Source organism: Orcinus orca, chromosome 16, assembly GCF_937001465.1.
Source record: "Orcinus orca chromosome 16, mOrcOrc1.1, whole genome shotgun sequence".
NCBI lineage: Eukaryota > Metazoa > Chordata > Mammalia > Artiodactyla > Delphinidae > Orcinus > Orcinus orca.
The window spans coordinates 58,215,062-58,234,688 of NC_064574.1; the positions used below are offsets into that span (position 1 = coordinate 58,215,062).

The 19,627-nt window shown below is 49.6% G+C and overlaps 1 protein-coding gene across 1 annotated transcript in view; it reads right to left on the reverse strand.

The window, feature by feature from the left end:
- Positions 1-3,072: 3,072 nt before the first annotated feature.
- TEKT5 (tektin 5) overlaps positions 3,073-19,627 on the reverse strand; it is a 38,586-nt gene continuing 22,031 nt past the window's right edge. The window contains exons 6-7 of the mRNA XM_004270187.1: positions 7,449-7,603; positions 3,073-3,445 (exon numbers count right to left, since the gene is read on the reverse strand). Of these exons, the coding sequence (XP_004270235.1) occupies positions 3,232-3,445; positions 7,449-7,603 (369 nt within the window). The 3' untranslated portion in view covers positions 3,073-3,231. The remainder of the gene's footprint in view (positions 3,446-7,448; positions 7,604-19,627) is intronic.

The window sequence follows — 19,627 nt, forward strand, 5'->3', positions numbered from 1 at the left end:
ATTTACTTTCCAAAAGTGTACACCCGTGGGTACCCAGGTCCATGGTGTGTTTAGGATGCCTGCTTCCAAAGGGCTTTCCTTATTCTTCATCTGAATACCCTCACTCTTGCACCTCTTTCTGCAATCCCCTTGACGTTGCTTCTTCTGGGCTGTTTGCCTCTCTCTGTGCTCTCTCTGTTCCCTCCTTGGTCCTCTGTTCACTCCAGCGTCACATTCCTCCAGTGAACCTCTTTCATGCTTTAGCATCTCCTGCACTAGTCCATCTATCCCTGAGGCTTCGGATATCTCCTGCATCCCCAGGCACAGCCTCACTAGCCTCTCTCTTGAGCTCTAAGTTTACATTTCCACTCTCCTTTCAGATAGTTACACCAGGACATCCCTTAGGCGATGATTCAAACTCCACGCATGAAAGGGAAGTTGTCTACATTTTCTCTGCCTCTATCCATCACCCCACTCACTCCACTGCTCAAGGGCACAGCATCCCCAAGCATCAGCTACTCAAGCCAGCCATCTCTGCCCCATCCCAGTCTCCCACTTGCCCTCTTCAGTCCATACTCTAAGGATTTGGGCCTCAACCACATGAGTGCTCCTCACGCACCTGTCCTGATCCAGAACTTCTGCCTCTTGTGCCTGACATTCTAACAGCTTGGTCTCCCCACCTCCCTCCATCATCCCTCTGCTCCTCATGAGGAATTATTTCTGAAACACTAACCTGGTAATTTTCACATCCCCACTTTAAAGATCCTATGGGCTCCCTACTGCCCATCGCCATGACTCCTTGGGTGCAATGCATTCAAGTCACCCAATAGCATTGCCACTCATTTGTAGGAAAACTGACTCTTCTATCCTCTTTCAAGCGAAATTTCCTCAAGCACGGAGTTTCTATTGGATGCTAAGTAGCCTTTAACACCTCTTTAAGACTCTCTGATCTCCTTTTTGAACCAAAGAAGACTTCAGACAGTATTACCTTGGGCAGACAATATTACCTAAACAGACACCATTAGCAGTATTTTGTTTTTTCAACTCCTGGCAAAGCAGGTTTCCTGTTTGCAGTCATGCTATAAATCTGCCTTTTAAAATAAATTTGTCTTTTTTTAAAGTGCAACAATCTAAAAGATTGAGTGAATAACAGTAAAGATGGTACAGACATACCTCGGAGATACCACGCGTTCAGTTCCAGACGATTGCAATGAAGCCAATATCGCAATAAAGCGAGTCATATGAATTTTTCTGGTTTCCCAGTGCATATCAAAGTTATGTTCACATTATACTGTAGTTTATTAAGTGTGTGAGTGCTATGTCTTTTAAAAAGTATATACCTTATTTTAAAAACACCTTATTGCTAAAAAATGCTAACCATCATCTACGCCTTCAGCAAGTCGTAGTAGTAACGTCAAAGATCACTGATCACAGGTCACCATAACAAATACAATAATGATGAACAAGTTTGAAGTATTGTGAGAATTACTACAGTGTGACACAGAGACACAAAGTGAGCAAATGCTATTGGAAAAATGGCACCAAGAGACTTGCTCAATGCAGGGTGGCCACAAACCCTCGATTTATAAAAAACGTATTATCGGCGAACCACAGTAAAGCAAAGTGTGATAAAACAAGAGATGCCTGTACTTGGTCATGGCAAAAATCGTGGAGGTGTTATTTGCTACTCAGAGTCTGGTCCCTAGACTATCAGCATCGTCAGGGAGCTTGTTAGAAGTTCAGAATCTCAGGCTCCACCCGAGACCTACTGACTCAGAATCTGCATTTTAACAGGATCGCCAGGTGATCCGCACATGCTTTTAAAGGGTTGGGAAGCACCGATGTGAATAATGAACCAGGAAAAAGTCAAAGCTATTTGTCCTTCACGACCTGGCCTCATCCAGTCCTTCTAGATGATTCACAGCCTTTCCAAGGGCCTCTCCATCCCGGGCGCAACTTTCTGCCTCAACCCATGCCATTCCTCTCGCCAGAAATACTGTCCTTTTCTCCCTCAACCTTCTCATCATTCAGGACTCAGCTCTAATAGTAAGTTCTTTTTTCTGTTGTTTGAGATGAATTTCACGTAACATAAAGTTAACCACCTAAAGTGGACAATTCTATGGCATTTAGCCCATTGACAATGTTGTCCAGCCACTTCTACCTGGTCCCAAACGTTCTCGCCACCTCAAAATAAAACTCTGTACCCGCTAAGCAGTCACTTCAATCCCCTCTCCCTGGCAACCACCCATCTGCTATTTCTATGGAGGTGCGTATTCTGGGCATTTCATATCAATGGAATCATACAATATGTGTCTGGTTTCTTTCACTGAGTATGATGTCTTCAGGGTTTATCCGGGTTGTAGCAGGTATCAGTGCTTTGTTCATTTTTAACGGCTGAATAATATTCTATTGTGTGGGTAGACCACATTTTGTTTATCTGTGAACCCACTGATGGACATTTGGGTTGTTTCTACCTTGTAACTATTGTGATTAGAGTTGCTATGAACTTTCGTGGACAAGTATTTATCTGTTTTCAATGCTCTTGGTTGTATAACCAGGAGTAGAATTGCTGGGTCGTGTTTAACTTTCTGAAGCAATGTCCCTTCTTCACAGAGCTTTCCCTCAACCCTGACCTGCTTCCTCCTGCCCCAACACGGAATGAATTTTGCTGCCCCCTTCTCCCACTGCAATTTCTAAAAATGTCTAGCAAGGCCAGGATCCAAACCCAGGACTTTTGACTCCAAATCCTATTTTTTTTTGCACTGCCCTACATGGCTGACAGTTACTTCCACCTCAGACTGACCTCGTTTTATAGAACAGGCTCAGTCTGGGAGCTTGTTCAAGGCCACTCGGCTCCTGAGTGACAGCTGGTCTCTGGACTCTCAGCTCTGATGTCCAATCTTTGGACACCATGGTCTATACTGTGCTCCTAAATGGACAAACAGGTTTAGAAAAGGTGGCCTCTTCCATTCCTCGCAAGGCTGACAACCTTACAATGCTCCGTCACCGAGAGGGGGTCACAGTCTGTCTCCTCCTGGGATCAGCCAGAAAGGTGGTTCTGCAGCAAGGAACGAGCTCCAGGATTCCTGGCATGGCACATTTATTTTAGCTCTTTATATATATATATTTTTTTTCCCATGATAGGAGGAAAGGAAGAAAATGACTCTTTTATTTTTCTGACTTTGCAAATTCTATGCTGTGTAAGGAACGTGCATGGAGCGGGGCACCAGGGGCGCCAGGAGCAGCGGCGGCTCAGGGGCAGATCCCCAGGCAGGGGGCGCTGGGGAAGGTCTTCCTCATGCCCATGCACTTCTTGTCAATGCACAGGGTGTTGGCCTTCATGGCCAGCTCGTGTTCCAGTCGGCACTTGGTCATGACCAGCAGCTGCTGCGTGTCCTGCGTCTCCCGCAGCCTCAGCTTGAGGGTCTGCATGGTGTCGTTGATGGTGCACACCTCACTCATGAGCCTGGGGAGAGAGCAGAGGGGAAGGCACGGTTCAGCCAGCCGGGCGGCACAGGTCTCCCTTGTGTCAGGAGCCAGATGGGAGGGGCTCGGCTGGCAGAGAAGACAGAGGGGGAGCAAGCAGACAGGTGAACACACAGCAGAGCTGCTGAGGGCAATGAGTGCAAAGGGAGAAGTAGATGAGATGTTCAGGAAAACAATCTGGCAGTTCCTCAGTTAAACACAGACTCGCCAAAGGACACAGCAATTCCACTCCTGAGTATGTACCCACAAGAACTAAAAACAGACACTCAAATACTTGCACAAATACTCGTGGGGCACTAATAACAAGAGTCAACAGGTAGACACAGCCCAAATGTCCATCGACAGATGAATGCATACACAAAATATGGTCTATCCCCACACTAGGATATTGTTGAGATGTAATGAAAAGAAATGGAGCAGCGGTACGAGCTACAACATGGATGGACCTTGAAGACATGATGCTGAGTGAAAGATACCGACACCAAAGCTTATATATTGTCCGATCCCATTTATATGAAATGATCAGAATAGGCAAATCCATAACAAGAGGTAGTAGATTAGGGGTTGCCAGGGGCTGAAGGGAGAGGGATAGGGAGTGACTGCTAATGAGGATAGGACTTCCTTTTGGGTCAAATGAATGAAAACGTTCTGGAGCTAGCTGCACATTGTAAATGTACTAGGTGCCACTAATGGTATGTTACTTTATGTTGTACGTATTTTATCACAGTTTTTTAAAAAACCCAGATAACAGGGCCAGCCTCATGTAACTAAGATGGTCAGGTGTGATGTCTGCTCTTGGCATCCATCTCAGGTCCCACCTGTGCCCCAGCTGCCGGGAGTGTTGGCTGTTGATGGCTCCTAGGTCCACATGTCTCCAGGGAAGCCAATGGCTCACCAACGGCAGTGGGTACAAAAGGCCATCCCCTGCCTCAGGGTGGAACCAGCTCCGTGGTGTAATTCACGCTCCAGAGTTCCCCGTGGGATCAGGCTGAAGCGGGGCTCCCCTATCCTGAAGCTCTGCTCCTGTGGGACCTTCCCAAGGCACCAGGAAAAGCCTTTCTGAGGAGGGAACGTTTGAGCGAATGAGCTGGCTGTGTAAAGATCAAGAGGGAAGCACTCTACAGCCGCTGATCTAGAGAACTCTGCGCGATGCTAGTAATGTTCTATATCCGCACTGCTGGATCCGGCGGCCACTAGCCATGCGGAGCTCATGAGTAATTGCAATGCAGCAAGATCAACTGAGGAGCTGGATTTTTCATCGTTTTTCATTTTAAATCATTTAAATGTAAATGGAAGAGCCACACCCAGCTGGTGGCTACTGAATTGGACCGTGTGGTTCTACAGAGAAGAGCACATGCAAAATCGATTGGTCTGGATTTTGTTCTCAGGGCAAAGGGAAGGCGCTGGTGAGGCGGTGGGCGCTGAAATGGGGAATGATGTGCTGATTCAGATTTAGGATAACCTCCAGGCTGCTGGGTAAAGATTAGATTGGACGGGGATAAGAGTGGAGGCGGGAGAGAGATTAGGGTTATTTCAATATCCAGATTGAGTGGGTTGAATAGTGTCCCCCAAAAGATATGTCCAAGTCTGAACCCCAGTACCTGTGAATGTGGTGCTCTTTGGAAGAAGGGGTTTTTGTAGATGTAATTGAGTTAAGGATCTTGAGAAGAAATCATCCTCGATTTAGGATGGGCCCTAAATCCAACGACTGGTCTTGTAAGAGAAAGGAGGGGGAGATTTGAGACACAGAGACACACATGGAGGAAGGCCATGTGAAGACGGAGGCAGATGCAGTGATGCAGCTACTAGCCAAGGACCGCCAGCCACCACCAGAAGCCAGTTGAGGGGCTGGGAAAGGATGCTGTCTCAGAGGCCCCAGAGAGAGCCAACCCTGTTGATCCCTTGATTTCAGATGCTTGGCCTCCGCAAGTTTGAAAAAATAAATTTCTGTTGTAAGCCACCCAGTTTCTGGTAATTGGTCACAGCAGCCCTAAGACAGGAATATACCTGGTGAGCTGTGACGGTGGGTTGGTTTTGGGGCTGTGCCCTGGGACCCACCTTGGGGGTGGTGGGGAGGGACAGTGAAACTGTGCTCAGGACTGGAGGACACGCTGCTGGGAGGACTTGGGTTGATATCCCAAGGATGAGCACCCCCATGACAAGCCTGAGCTAGAGAGAGGCGACAGAAGCAGCCTGGACACCCTTCTTTCCTGGGGGCTCTCTTGAGCAGTGCTGTCCAGCGATGGAAATATTCTGTTCCGTGCCCCTGGCCACACGTGGCTCCTGACCACTTGATATGCAGTTTGTGTGAATCAGGACCTGAATTTTAAATTTTATTTCATTTTAACTAATTGAAATGCAAATCTAAAGGGACTTTCAGTCTGAGGAATGGAGGGATGGACACGGAAGGGACCTGCATGCTCAGAGAGGGTCAGGAGAAGAGGGGCCACCTGTGGGAGGTAGAGGAGAAAGACCCAGAGGTGGTAAGGGAGGGGATGGAGGGACAAAGAATGTAATGCATGGACGGGGCAATTAAGCTGCTGCAGAAGGCAGACAGCTTGAGTGCTGTTGTCCGCTCAGTTCCCAACACACGTGCATATAGTTGTGCACACACACACACACATACACACACACATGCGCACACACACACATACACATACACTGCCCAGGACTCTTGAGCCAAACACGCCTCATCCATGTTCTCTGTCTACACCCCTTGGTGACACAGTTGGTGGATGGGGAGGCAGGGAGTGTGTCCCAGAGCAGTAAGTCCCCCGGGACAACATCTGGTCCCTCCCCTTAAAGCTCGGTTGTGTGTAAGCCTCCCTGGGGTGGACAAATGGGTGATCAGAGCCTCTGCACCAGGGCTGCTGGAGCCCAACCTGAGCTGATGCAGGGGCAGGTGGAGGAGGGGTCAGGAGAGCTTCCCCAACCCCTCACCCAGGACCTGGACCCCACCCAGCCCAGGTGGGGCAGGACCCTGGCCACACGGCACCCGCTTCTGGGGTGAAGACTTTCCAGGCCAGCAGCGGGCTGAGGAGCAGGTAGCCAGGCCTTCAAGCTCAAAGCCAGGCGTCGCTTTGCACCCCACCCCCGACACAGCCAGCTTTTCTGTGTCCCACAAGATTATCTCAGGCAGTAACCGAGGCCGTGCAAACCTCAGCACATGGAACCACCTGGCGTTTTCTCTCCAAATACTTTCCCTCCTCCTTACTTCTCCAGCGCTCTTCTCCACATCTCAGCTCGGAAGGAAGACAAGCCACTGAGTTGTGGGGGCATTTGTTATGCAGCAATAGAGAACGAAGACAGTGCCCCTAGCATGGAGGGAACAGAGCAGCCAAGTGACCAGCCCCAAGTCACACAGCATGTTCATGGGAAACGAATCCCCCATGGCCAATAACCACTTCCTTCCTTGCCTGGTCATCATCCCATTCCAAACCCCTCCTCCAGACCCACAAATCCTGTCTCTGGGGCTGCATGAGTGTTTTGCCCCTCTCCTGTGAGGAGGCCCTTTGTCAACAGAAGCAGCCCTCCTTAGCTAAGCGGCACAGGCAGGGTTAGGCTATTCCGAGGGCTCTCAGCTGAGAACTTCACAGAAAGGGCGGTGGAGGATGACTGAGGTGTGGGCTGGGCGCCTCTTTCATGGGAGCCTGGAGAGAGAGAGAGTGACGCCCGCAAGGGCAAGGGCCACATCTCTGGGCTGGGTGGTTCCCTCTTGTTGGCTTTTAGGGGACAGCTGGAGGGTTCCCAGAGCAGAACAGAGCTACAAAACCATCCTCACTTAGATGAGAGGGCTGCAGTGCAGGGGGGCGGTCTCCACGGTGGGGAGGCCATCAAGGGCACCCCAGAGCCCCAGGCCCCCACCCAGTGCCCTGTGGAGTTGTGGGCCTGGACGTCTTGATTGGTGGAGGGTCTGTTTTCCAGACCCAGGCTTCCTGGCAGCTCCAGAGACCCACCCCTCCCCTCTGGCCTCCACCACTCACTTGAACTGGGGCATGTCCCTGCACAGCTCCACACAGGGCCGCCGGGTCCGGCACTCCAGCCTTGTCTGTGCCACCTTCAGCGGGCTCTCCTTGGCCATGATGGACCTTTCCAGCAGCATGATGGTGTTCTCCGTCTGGAAGATCTCCTGCAGCGTCTGCAGAGAACATTTGCGGTATCAGAAGGAGCCTGATCTTGAACTTAGCCAGCCATGAGTACCCCCAGAACCGAGTGTTCTCAACAGATGTCACCTCACTGTGGGTGAAACATGCATTCTCCTCCTATCATCACTGGATGCCCTAGATCTGCGAGCAGTTCTAGTTTTCATGGGGCCCCTCCCCTGCGAGAAGGCTCTTTGTGGGTGGGCTGTGCTAACACCCCTCTCAGACTCAGCAGGTCCCAATGGCGAGGTGACATGTGCTCTGTTCCTGACAAGCCTAGAAGCTGTACCCTGCCATGGTGCCCCCCAACATCCTTCCTTTGGCTAATCTATTCGTTTGCTGTCTGTCTCCCTCACTAGCATGTAAGCTCCCAGAGGTCAGGGGCTTTGCCTCGTCCATTGCTGTATCCCCCATTGCCAGGAACAGAGCTTGGTGAGAGTGAGGGCTATCAGATAAAATACAGGACACCCAGTTAAACGTGAATTTCAGACTCACGACAAAGCGTTTTTTATCATATGTCTCAACTACTGCATGAGACATAGTTCCACTAAAAAACCACTTGTCGTTGATTTTGAAATTCAAGTTTAACTGGACATCCTGCATTTTTATTTGCTAAATCTGGCAACTCATAGTAGGAGCTCAATAAATATTCATTGAATGAATGAATGAATGAATGACAGTGGGATCCAGGAGTGTAGATTTTTAGCTAGCTCCCCAATGGTCCTTATGCACACTGAAGTTTGGGAACAGTGCGCCCTGAAATTTATCTGGTCCTGTCCATCTCAGATTTTAATGTGGGGACCAGTACTTACACGTGAGTATGCCAGCACTCCTGAATGCAGTGGGGACTGCAAGTCTAAGACCCCGTCTCACCTTCAGGGACTTTACAGTCATGTTGTCTTTCTCTTTGCCATGAGCTATGAAACATTCACAGATCATAACAGGTACTGGGATGACTATTTTAGCTGGGTTGGGCCCATATTCTATGGGCAACAAGAAACTGCTTAAAAGATGATTTTTTCCAAAGAATTAAAGTCCTGGCTTCCCTACTACCTTAAGAAAAAAAGCCTACAAGGAGAGCATTTCTCTACTTCAAGAGAACAAAAGGATGTCCTTTTCCTCCTGGGGGTGAGATGGAGGCAGAGTCGTCTGAGGGCAGGGGGCGGCACTGCCTCTTTCAAAGCCCACCGAGGAGGAAGACTGACCCCTCACCTGGTCCTCAGTGAGCCACCCAGACCAGAGCGACGCCAACCACACGCTGGTTAAACATTATCCCATGAGAATGTTCTGTGCCCAACACGTGGGAAGGTAAACACTTCAGTAAGTGGGGGGAACACCTCTCCTAGAAGCCCTGGGGATTTCCCTCAGAAACCTGCCCTTTGGGTATGCAGATATGCAGAGCTCAGAAAACACCACCCCAGCGTCCTGTGGAAGAAAATTGAGCCCTTCTAAACAGGAGAAATGCTTCTCGGCACCACAGTGCCCCGACCTACTACCTAGATGGCCCTATTGGGGGGTACCTACTGCTGGCGTGCAGTGAGGGGGACATTACTGAGGTTTGGGCTGCTGGCGGTGCCCAGCCCGGGATGCTTCTCTCTCGCCAGAAGGCTGCTGCCGGTGGAACCAAAGCCAGTGACCTGTGGCTGCACCTACCTTGACTTCTCCTCTTTGTTCCCTCTCCTGCCCCTCTGGCCCCCAGCTTGGGGCCTGAAATGTTACAAAAGGCCTATCGCTCTTTTTTAAAAAAAAATTTTATTGTAGTACAGTTGATTTACAATGTTGTGTTAGTTTCAGGTCTGCAGCAAAGCGATTTAGTTAAGTATATTCTTTTCCATTATGGTTTATTACAGGATATTGAATATAGTGTCCTGTGCATACAATAGGACCTTGTTGTTTATCTATTTTACATATAGTAGTGTGTATCTGCTAATCCCAAACTCCTTATTTATCCCTCCCCCACTCCCTTTCCCCTTTGGTAACCATAAGTTTGTTTTCTATGCCTATGAGTCGGTTTCTCTTTTGTAAATAAGTTCATTTGTGTCATATTTTAGATTCCACATATAAGTGATATCATATGGTATTTGTCTTTCTCTGTCTGGCCTACTTCACTTAGTATGATAATCTCTAGGTCCATCCATGTTGCTGCAAATGGCATTATTTCATTCTTTTTTATGGCTGAGTAGTATTCCACTGTATATACGTACCACATCTTCTTTATCCATTCATCTGTTGGTGGACATTTAGGTTGTTTCCATGTCTTGACTATTGTGAATAGTGCTGCTATGAACATAGGGCTGCATGTATCTTTTTGAATTAGAGTTTTCTCTGGGTATATGCTCAGGATTGGGATTGCTGGATCATATGGTAACTCCATTTTTAGTTGTTTAAGGAACCTCCATACTGTTCTCCACAGTGACTGCACCAATTTACATTCCCACCAACAGTGCAGGAGGGTTCCCTTTTCTCCACACACTCTCCAGCATGTATTACTTGTAGACTTTTTAATGATGAAAAGGTCTATCTCTTGAGTCTAAAAAAAGGGCTGACATTCATTCACGTGTTCAATCATTTCTTCATTCACTCATTAATTTACAGATTCATTGATTCGCTTGTTGACTTAACTGCTGACTCGGCACCTACTGGGTGCTAAGCACTGTTCTAGGCAGTGGACACAGCAGTGCACAGAACAGGCAGAAAGACCCATCTTCACAGAGTTACATGCTAGTGGATTATTCACCCATTCCTTTGCTCCTGTATGCAACATTTATTCAGCACCCACAAGCCGTTACTACTGTACAACTGCAACCATCTTTACCAGCACAGAAGTTCAAGTTCCTTCCTGCCTGTTAAAAACACATGTTGGATGCCTTTAGTGTGCAGGACATTGGTGGGAGGTACCATCACCTAAGAGGCATCCAATACATTTCAGTGTTCCAGGAACTCTCGTGTGAGCACAGCAGAGGGACAGGGACACAGCAACACAACAAACGGGAGCTCCTGGAGAACTAAAACCTACGAATTATTTTTTCAAACCTGCTGACCACCTGCAGGAGGGTGAGCACCGCCTCCTAACACTTGCTCATCCCCCTTGATTGACAAAAAGCAGCTGGGAAATCCAGAGACTTCTGCAGGCAACAGGCTCCAGCTACATTTTAACAAGCCTGCTCTGCCTTGTGATATGTCTCTTTCTAGCTACTCTCTACTTCTGTCAAGTGCTGTTCGTTTTCCAGCTGTAGAAGTAATATACATTTTTTTTTTTTTTTTTTTGCGGTGCGCGGGCCTCTCACCGTTGTGGCCCCTTTCGTGGCGGAGCACAGGCTCCAGTAATATACATTTGAAACGACTTGATTGAAACAGAAGTATAAAGTAAACAGCAGCCCAGGTGGCACGGGGGTAAAATCGCGAAGGCCGCCCAGGCGTGACTGAATTTGGAAAACCCTGTATCATACTGTGTGTCCGCCCTGGGCGCCTAGATTCAGCAGGTGAGAGAATTGAGAGGGAGCTGCGGAGCTCGGGGGCGGCGATGGTGGAGGGAGGGTGGTAAGGGGCAAGGGCCACTGTGCAGCCCCCCGCCCCCAGTCTCCTCCTCGGGGCTGGCTTCTGGAGGCGCTGGGGGAGGCGGGGTGGCTGGAACCAACTCTTGGTTTTTTTTCACCACCCGCTGTCCCCACTGGCATTTCTTGAGCGGGCCCGCCTGGGGATGTTCCACAACAGTAGGGGTTTCCAGAATTGGCTGCTCTAGGACCCGCTGAGGACTCACAGCCAAAGCAAGGCTGCCCGGGTGGGTCTATACTCTGACATAAAGGTTCTCCGGAACCTCCTGTCCAGCCTCTGTCACTCACTGTCAGGGTCCTCTTCCTTGGAAGGGAGAAAAAAGACACACACACACACTCCGTCATGGGGGCAGCCCCTGATGCCCACACCAGTCCTGCCAGCCTGTGAACCTCCAAAAGCCCTGGGGGCAGTGACTCAGCCTCCAGAAGTTTGAGGAGTGTGACCCCCAAGGGCCAGGAGGCAGAGACCACACGGGCTGACCAGAGGCAGGGGCTGGAGGCAGAATAGCCTTGACCTTCATGCTCAGGAGGAAGTTAGAGTGCCAACACCGAGCTCTGAGCTCCAGGACAGCCTGGTCCCTAGACCCCAAATTCCATGATAGCCCCTAGGAGAAGAGCCTGAATTCTAAGAAGGTGACGCACACATCTCAGCATGTCCACTCCTGGTATGTACTGTAGGAGCTCAGGACCACTAAGGAATGCACCTGTCAAGAAGGTTCAGTGAGCTGGCAGCATCTGGGTGCCCATGACCATGGAGACAGACACATTAAAAAACGGTAAATGAGCCGATGGAGGATTTCGGCAGCCAATAGGTGGAGAGCATTAACCTCACATAGGAACAACGGTGGGTCTTTAAAATGATGCAAGGTGAGAAAGCCGGGAAACAATGAGCTATTTTATACAATCCCTTTTGAGGAAACTAAAAATCCATGCACATACCACGGTCATCCACATTTTGTGAGAACACATTTAAATCAACAGTCCATATTCACTCAATTAAAGAGGTCATATTCACTCATTCATTCATTACAATGGTCATCTATGGAAAGTCATCTATGGGAGAAAGGGAGTGACCACAAAGAGTGGGGATAAAAGGGAATAAAGAAACGAGGGGCTTTGTACAAACATATGTGCAAGGAACCAAGGAATATGATAAGTTCACCTCTCTTCAACAGGGTCAAAAGGGAAAAAAATCCCCACAATCCTAACAGATCTAAGGTTTCCTTTTAAAATAACTTTTTTAGTTTTTTTAAAGGGAGAAATTCAATTAAGGACAAAATACTATCTAATAGTAAAGGGTATTAATTCTTAAATTGGTTTGCGCGTTAGCATTACCTTGAGAGTATTTTAAATTGTGGATGCCTGCCCCCTGCAAGAGGTTCAGATTTCATTGGTCTGGGGTGCAGCCTGGGTGTCAGGATGTTTTAGGAGCTCCCTACAGGTGTAGCCAGAGTCAAGAACCATTGGTGCAGGTGAAACAGAGACGTGCAAACGTTACAAAGTCTCAGAGGAAAGGAGATGGATTACGGACCACAGTTAGGGACTTGAAGTAGCAAATCAAAGCTGTCTGTCTTGGCAGAAAACCCCAAATGGGGTCAAGGGAGTAATTTCATCCCTAGGTAGAAGATATTTTTGGAGATATACATGTGGGTGATCTGTTCACTATGGGCTTGGGTTTCCAGGAAGGGGTCTAGGGAAGGGGTCGCTGCCTCATCACACGGTTTTCAGGTTTCTGGGGGAAGTTCGATGTCAGCAATTTGAAATCGTGGTGCTCCAACCCCCAGTCCCAGAGCTGAGCCCTTGTCCCACCATGGCTACCCAGGCAATCCAGACCCCTGCCCAGGCAGGCAGGAAGCTCAGGGCGCAGGCAGGAAGCTCAGGTCACAGGCAGCCTTCCAAGGTGGGAAGGCCTGGGCATGTTTGCACATGCTCTGCAACTTAGAATCCTTCAGACCCAGGTGCCTGTTACGTGCATGTGCACACGTGCGCGCGCGCGCACACACACACACACACACACACACACACACAATGAGTGTCTCAAACCTCCACCTCCCTCTGCAGGGGGAGGGAGGTGGAGGTGTTTGAGACACTCACCCACCTACCTGCCCCCAGAGCTGGTGTATCTCACACATCCACGTCAAACCCAGCATACTCCCACCACAGGGCCTTTGCACGGACTATTCCCTCTGCCTTCTCCAGATATCCACATGGTTCATTCCCTCACTTCCTTCTGGTTGTGGCTAAAATGCTCAGAAGGCCTTCCCTGATCATTTCCTTTAAAATTATAACCCCCAGGAATGCCCTGGTGGTCTAGTAGTTAGGACTCTACGCTTTCACTGCCAAAGGCCTGGGATTAATCCCTGGTCGGGGAAGTAAGATCCCACAAGCATCGTGGCGTAGCCAAAAAAAACCCTAAAATTACAACCCCCAAGCCGGCCCGCACTCCCAATTGTCCAAACCCTGCTTTATTTCCTTTATAGTCCTTACACCTTCTGTCACACTGAGCTTTACTCATTAATATTGTTCATCATCCCCCACCACAGAGTAAGCTCCACGTGGGGAGGGATTTTTGTTTTACTCACTGCTGAATTCCCAGTGCCTAAACCTATCAATGCCTGGGACACAGTAATAATAACAATAATAACAACAACAATATCATCTAACACTTAAAATAGTGTTTACTGTGTGCCAGGCATTTTGCTAAGGGCTTTGTGTATATCGACCAATTAGTAGGTGCTTAATGAACACTTCCTCCCTGGGTGGACCAGTACACACCATGGGGTGTTTGGTTAAGAAGAGAGCACAGACGTTGGCACTAGACGGCCTGAGTCTCTCCAAATCCCAGCCCCAGCACATCCAAGCTGGGTGACCTTAGGCAAGTGTCCTAGGCTCTCTGAGCCTTTCTAGTAAAACGGGGATCATAGCCATTCCCACTCCATAGAGTAGAGGTGAGGCCATTACTGCCAGGCCTGGGAGAAGGAGCTCTTGGAAACCTTAGCAAGTGTACAAACCCCTTCATTGCGGGCACACAAAACTGGTGACACTCGCACTCATTTGCAGTAACTTGAAAAGCATTGGTACCAAGTCCTGCTCTTCCCAGAGCAAGCGTGTACCTGTGTGTGTGTGTTTCTCCCACAAACACACCCTGGAAAGTGCCACGAGGAAGTCATCCTGCCCGTTCTCCCATCTTTCCTTGGCCAGCTGGAGATCTCTTTCCCTCCTTCCCTCTCTTCCTCTCTCCCCAGTCCCTAAGCTGGGGAAGGGCTGCCCTGAGCCCCAGAAGCCCCTTCTCCCAGAGTCCCCAGGGATGTTAGCCTTTCTGCTCCCACAAAACCAAGGAAGTAGGGGGAAAGCTGCCCTGGGGCAGGGCGCAGGCTGGCTCACTGGAGCAGCTGGGCGAGCCGCTGTGGGATTGGCCCAGGGGGTCACCCCATGGGAGGAGTCTCAGCAGCCTTGGCCGGAAGCTGGGAAGGAGGGGGTGGGAGTGGAAGGGTCACCTCACTCCCCTCCCCAGGCCCTAGCTCTGGGCCCTGTGCTGCAGGCTGCCTGCCAGTCAAGGTTGTGAGACTATTCTCAGCCTCCCACATACCGTGCATGGGGGCGCAGGGAGGGCAGGTCACTTCAGCTCACTGAGTCCCTCCGTGATCACACAGATCTAGGTTCAAATTCCAGCTCCTGCTTTTCCCCGCTGTGTGACCTTCAATGGGTCACTTAACCTCTCTGTGCCTCATGCAATCATGCATTCAATATCTACTGAGCCCTTCACTCAGTAGCCCCTTCTATGGGGCCAGACACTGTGCAGGGCGCTTGTTCTCTTGTCTGTAAAGCCAGTACGACAATAGCAACTCACCCCCCAGGTTGCTGTGCAGATTAAATGAAATAACGTGTATGAAGTGCTTAGTCCAGTGCTGGCATATGCCATGGGCTGTCCTGCCTCCCCACCCTACCCCCAACTCCCATCCTGCAACGTTCAGTCTGTTAGGAGATTTTTCCTCTGTGATCATTGGTCTTTTTTTTCTTTTTAATGTCAGGCAATCTGAAGAAACTCAGATTCGTCTGACAGAATTTGTCTTTGCAGGCAGACCTCCAGTCCAGGGCTCAGGGTCAACCTCCATCAACCCACTTCTTTGGGCGTAAGGGGTCAAGGCAGGGGTCACCTGCGCAGTCGAGGAGCGTCCTCTTTCTCAGCCTCTGGAATGTGGCTCAGAGGCGAGTCAGCTCAAGGCAGAAGGTGGGCCACATCCCCCCATCCCCCCACCGGCTTGGGGAACCAAAGGTCTTTCTGTTAACAACCCGTACCCGCTCCGCTCCAGGCAGATTCCCAGCCACAGAGGCCTCCGTGCAGGCTCTTGGAGGTAAGAGCCCTGGGCGGGAAGTCAGGAGACTAGGGTCCTGTCTAAGCCCCAATGCAAACCAGCTGTGGCGCTCACACCCCACTCAGAGCCCTGGGCTGTGGGGAGGGGCCCAACTTCCTCATCCAGTGAATGAGGACTCGAGGCCTGTCTTCCTCACTGGCTAGGGCACTGCAAGTGCTCCCGGACCACGTACGTGCTCTAACCCATCACCCATCAGCCCCGCGTGCCCAGAGCCACGGCCTCTGAGATCCGCCTGAGAGCTGTTAGCCGCAGGTATGGCTGTGTGTGTGTGTGTGTGTGTGTGATTTTAAGTCTACAAGTCAACCCCCCTCAGATGGCTGGGAGTCCCCAACACGCAGCCTTCCGGAGCCTTTTGAAGATGCTGTAGACAGTGGACACGTTTTTCTGTAAAGGTCTGGGTGGTAGATATTTTAGGCTTTAGGAGCCATATGGTTTCTGTCACAACTGCTCAACTTGGCCACTGCAGTGCAGAAGTAGCCCCGGACAATACGTAAATGTATGGGGGGATCTGTGTTCCAGTAAAACTTTATTTACAGAAACAGGCGGAGGCGGGGTGCAGATTTGGCCCTGGGGCTGGTAGTTTGAGGCCCCCGCTGTAGTCCCTCACAGAGGAAGTCCTGGTCCCTCTAAGCAGCCCAGCGCACACAAGGCTGCTGCGCCTCCGAGGTTTCCCACGTACAGAGAGAACAATTTCTCTAGCTCCTTGCTACTCAAGGTGTGGTCTGTAGACCAGCATCACTGGATTCTGAGCGCTTGGCAGAAATGCAGACTCTCAGGCCCTACCCCAGACCTACGAAGGTACTGTGCATTTTAACAAAACGCTCAGGTGATCACAGGCACATTAATGTTTTAAAGCAGGACATGGTCATGTTTGTAGTTTGAGGCAAATCTCTCCGGCTGCCATTTGGAGGGTGGACAGAGGGGACAAAGGAGGGAAGAAGATGGCCAGTGAGGAACTGAGAGGCAGGAGGGCCCACACCAAGGCAGGCTGGAGAGACACAGAAGGAACGAGTTCACAAGACTATACAAATGGGGAGCACTGGTAATGGCTGGGGTGTGCCAAGGCAGGAGGGCAGCCCCTAAAATCAGGAGGGGCCTCCAGCCTGTGTTCAAATGCCAGCACCACAGGACTGAGCACGTGGCCTTGGCAAAGTGCCAAGCCTCTCCAAGCCTCAGTTTCCCCATTTTTATAATGGAGATAATAACAGTATCTACCTCAGAGGGTGACTGCAAGGATTGATTTAGGTACCCCATGTTTAGCACACTGGCTGGCACCTAACAGGCACTCTATAGACCTCAGCACTTTCTATCCATCCATCTATCCATCCATCCATCTATCCATCCATCTATCCATCCATCCATCCATCTATATACCCATCCATCCATCCATGTATCCATGCCTCCATCCACGTATCCATCCATCTACCTATCTTCTACCTTTTATCCTTTCTTTTTTTTTTTTTAAGTCAAACCTTAATGCCAGGAGACCAAGGCTTCTCAGTCCTGGCACTATTGACATTTGGGGCTGGGTTATTCTCTACTGTGGGGCTGTCCCATGCACTGTAGGATGTTTAGCTGCATCCCTGGCCTCTACCCACTAGATGCCAGTAGCACCCCCTACCAAGTTGTAATAACCAAAAATGTCTGTAGACGTTATCAGATGTCCTTGGGGTATAAAACTGCCTGCTGGAAGGCCACCGATCTAGTGGTTATTATTGTTGTTGTTAGGCTGTGGTGGTGGGAGTGGGGGAGATGTTCACATTAACTTAAAGAATGAACTCTAGAGTGGAACACCTAGATTCAAATCCTGGCTCTGCCATTTACTTGCTGCGGTGGGTGGGGGTGGGGGGCTTTAGGAAAATACTTGTCTTCAGTTTCCTCATCTGTAAAATGGGGCTAATAGCAATCCCTTCTTCATGGGGTTGTAGGAGGGAAGATGAGTTAATGTTAGAAAAGCACTTAGAACTCTGCCTGCACAGAGTAAGGTTAATATGTCTTTTGTGGTGATGGTGAATTTTTTTTCTCTCTCCTGCTACTTGTAATCAGATGGCAAACTAGACCGTGATCGTCCACCCTCAGACCTTGTTGGGGTCCCCAGCGTGGGGAAAGGGTGAGGTCTGAGCTGGAAATGGTCTCTGGTCTTGAATGGGGTGTGAAAAGCACTTGCCAGGTCTGCCTCGGACGAAACCAGCCTCGGCTCAGTGGAAAAGGGCGCTGATATTCCTGGCTGGAGTAGAAATCCACCCAAAGCCTTTGAAAGGGGGAATGTGTTTGGCAGAGTTGTTGGCCGTGTAAAACTATCTGCCTGCATCTTGTCTTGTGACAGTAGAGAAAGCTTCTAGGCTTTCTCTAGGGCTGGGAAATTATTTTTGATGTGGAGGGAAAAAACAGATTTAGCAGTTCCAGCCGGCTTCTGGGTGCTTTGTGCAACCTTGCAAATTTATTGTTTTCCAAATTGCATGAAGCCAAGGGGTTTCCAAGGAGATGCCTGGCTCAGTGCGGCTCCCCAGCTTAGGAAGGCAGCTTGGAATCCTTTTTTTTGGTCAAACGGTGGAAGATTTTCAAGCGCGGCCAAGCCCAGGGGCAAGAACTAGTTGAGGAGGGCTCCAGAGGGACTTGGCCAGAAATGCAGGGCGTGAGAGTGCCAGAGCACTTTTTTTTTTTTTTACCATTTTTATAGTTAATAGTCAAACTCGGCACTCCTGACGTTTGGGGCCACAACTTCTTTGTTGCGGGAGGCTGTCTCGTGCGTTGCCGTGTTTAGCAGCCTCCCTGGGCTCTACCCACTATCTATCTGGTAGCAGCACGCTGCCCCCCGCAAGTTGTAACAAACAAAATGTCTCCAGACATCGGCAAATGCCACCGGGGAGTAAATTCAGCCCGGGTGAGGATTACGACTCTGGAGGAGAGATGTTGAGTCAACCCTGCTCGCGGTTGTTTCTGTCCAGAGGCGGCCGGCTGCCTTCAGACAATGCCAGGCCAATACAAGTATCAGCTGCTCAGAGGCCATCTTGGGTCAGGGGTCCTGAAAGTCCTGGAGGGGTGGGAGCTCCCTGCTAGAGAGGACACTTGTATGATTCTGTGAAAATTCATGGAAATCTACTAGCTCAGGCCCCCGAGGTCCTTCTTCTTAATGCTTATCACAATTTTTAGTTAATCATGTATTTACTTATTTTTTTTAGATTGGTCTCTCCCACTAGAACATAAGCCCCACTGAGAGCAGGGATAATTGTGCCCCCAGCTCCTAATTCAGAGTCTAGCAAACAGGATGTGCTTAGTAAATACCTCTCAGGGAGGGAGGGAGGAGAGAGGAGATTAGAAAACATTTGTTGCACGTCTACACCTGGGAGGCACATCTGGAGAACTGGTTAAAACTCAGATGGCTGGACCCCAGAGTTTCTGATTCAGAAGGTCCAGGATGGGGCCCAAGAATGTGCACTTCTAACAAGTTCCCAGGGGATGCTGATGATGCTGGTCCGGGGACCACACCTGGAGAACCACTGGTCTGAACTCTGAACCTTTAGCTCTCAACCTTGGCTGGGGAGTTTAAAAGGTTGGATGCCCAGGCCACACCCCAACCAATTAAATCAGAATTCCTAGAGATCAGGGTGATTCCAATGTGCGAGGGTTGAGAACTGCTTAGCTGTACCTTTTCTTTCAATCCTCGCAGGATTATTCCTCTCTCAGAAATTAGGAAATCGAGAATCAGAGGAGTTACTTTACCAAATCCAACACTGGTCTTTTGATTCCAGAGGCCATATTCTTTCAGTCACTTTGCTTGTCCCTCCCCATCAACAGGTTATAAATCAGACCACAGTTTTGTTTTTTGGGTAGTTGTTGGGTTTTTTTTTTTTTTTTTTACCATTTTTATAGTTAATAGTCACTGAGCACTTACAAGGCGACCAGTCCAGTGTGGATGCTCTTATTCTCAGAGCAAATATTTGCCAACCATTATTGCTCCCATTTGACAGAGGGAGAAACTGAGGTACAGAGAGGTGGGGCAATCTGATCTTGGTCACATGGCCAGGAAATGCTAGAGCCAGAATTGAACCCAGCCATCTGCACTGCACTATGGGGCTCACATGTGGGA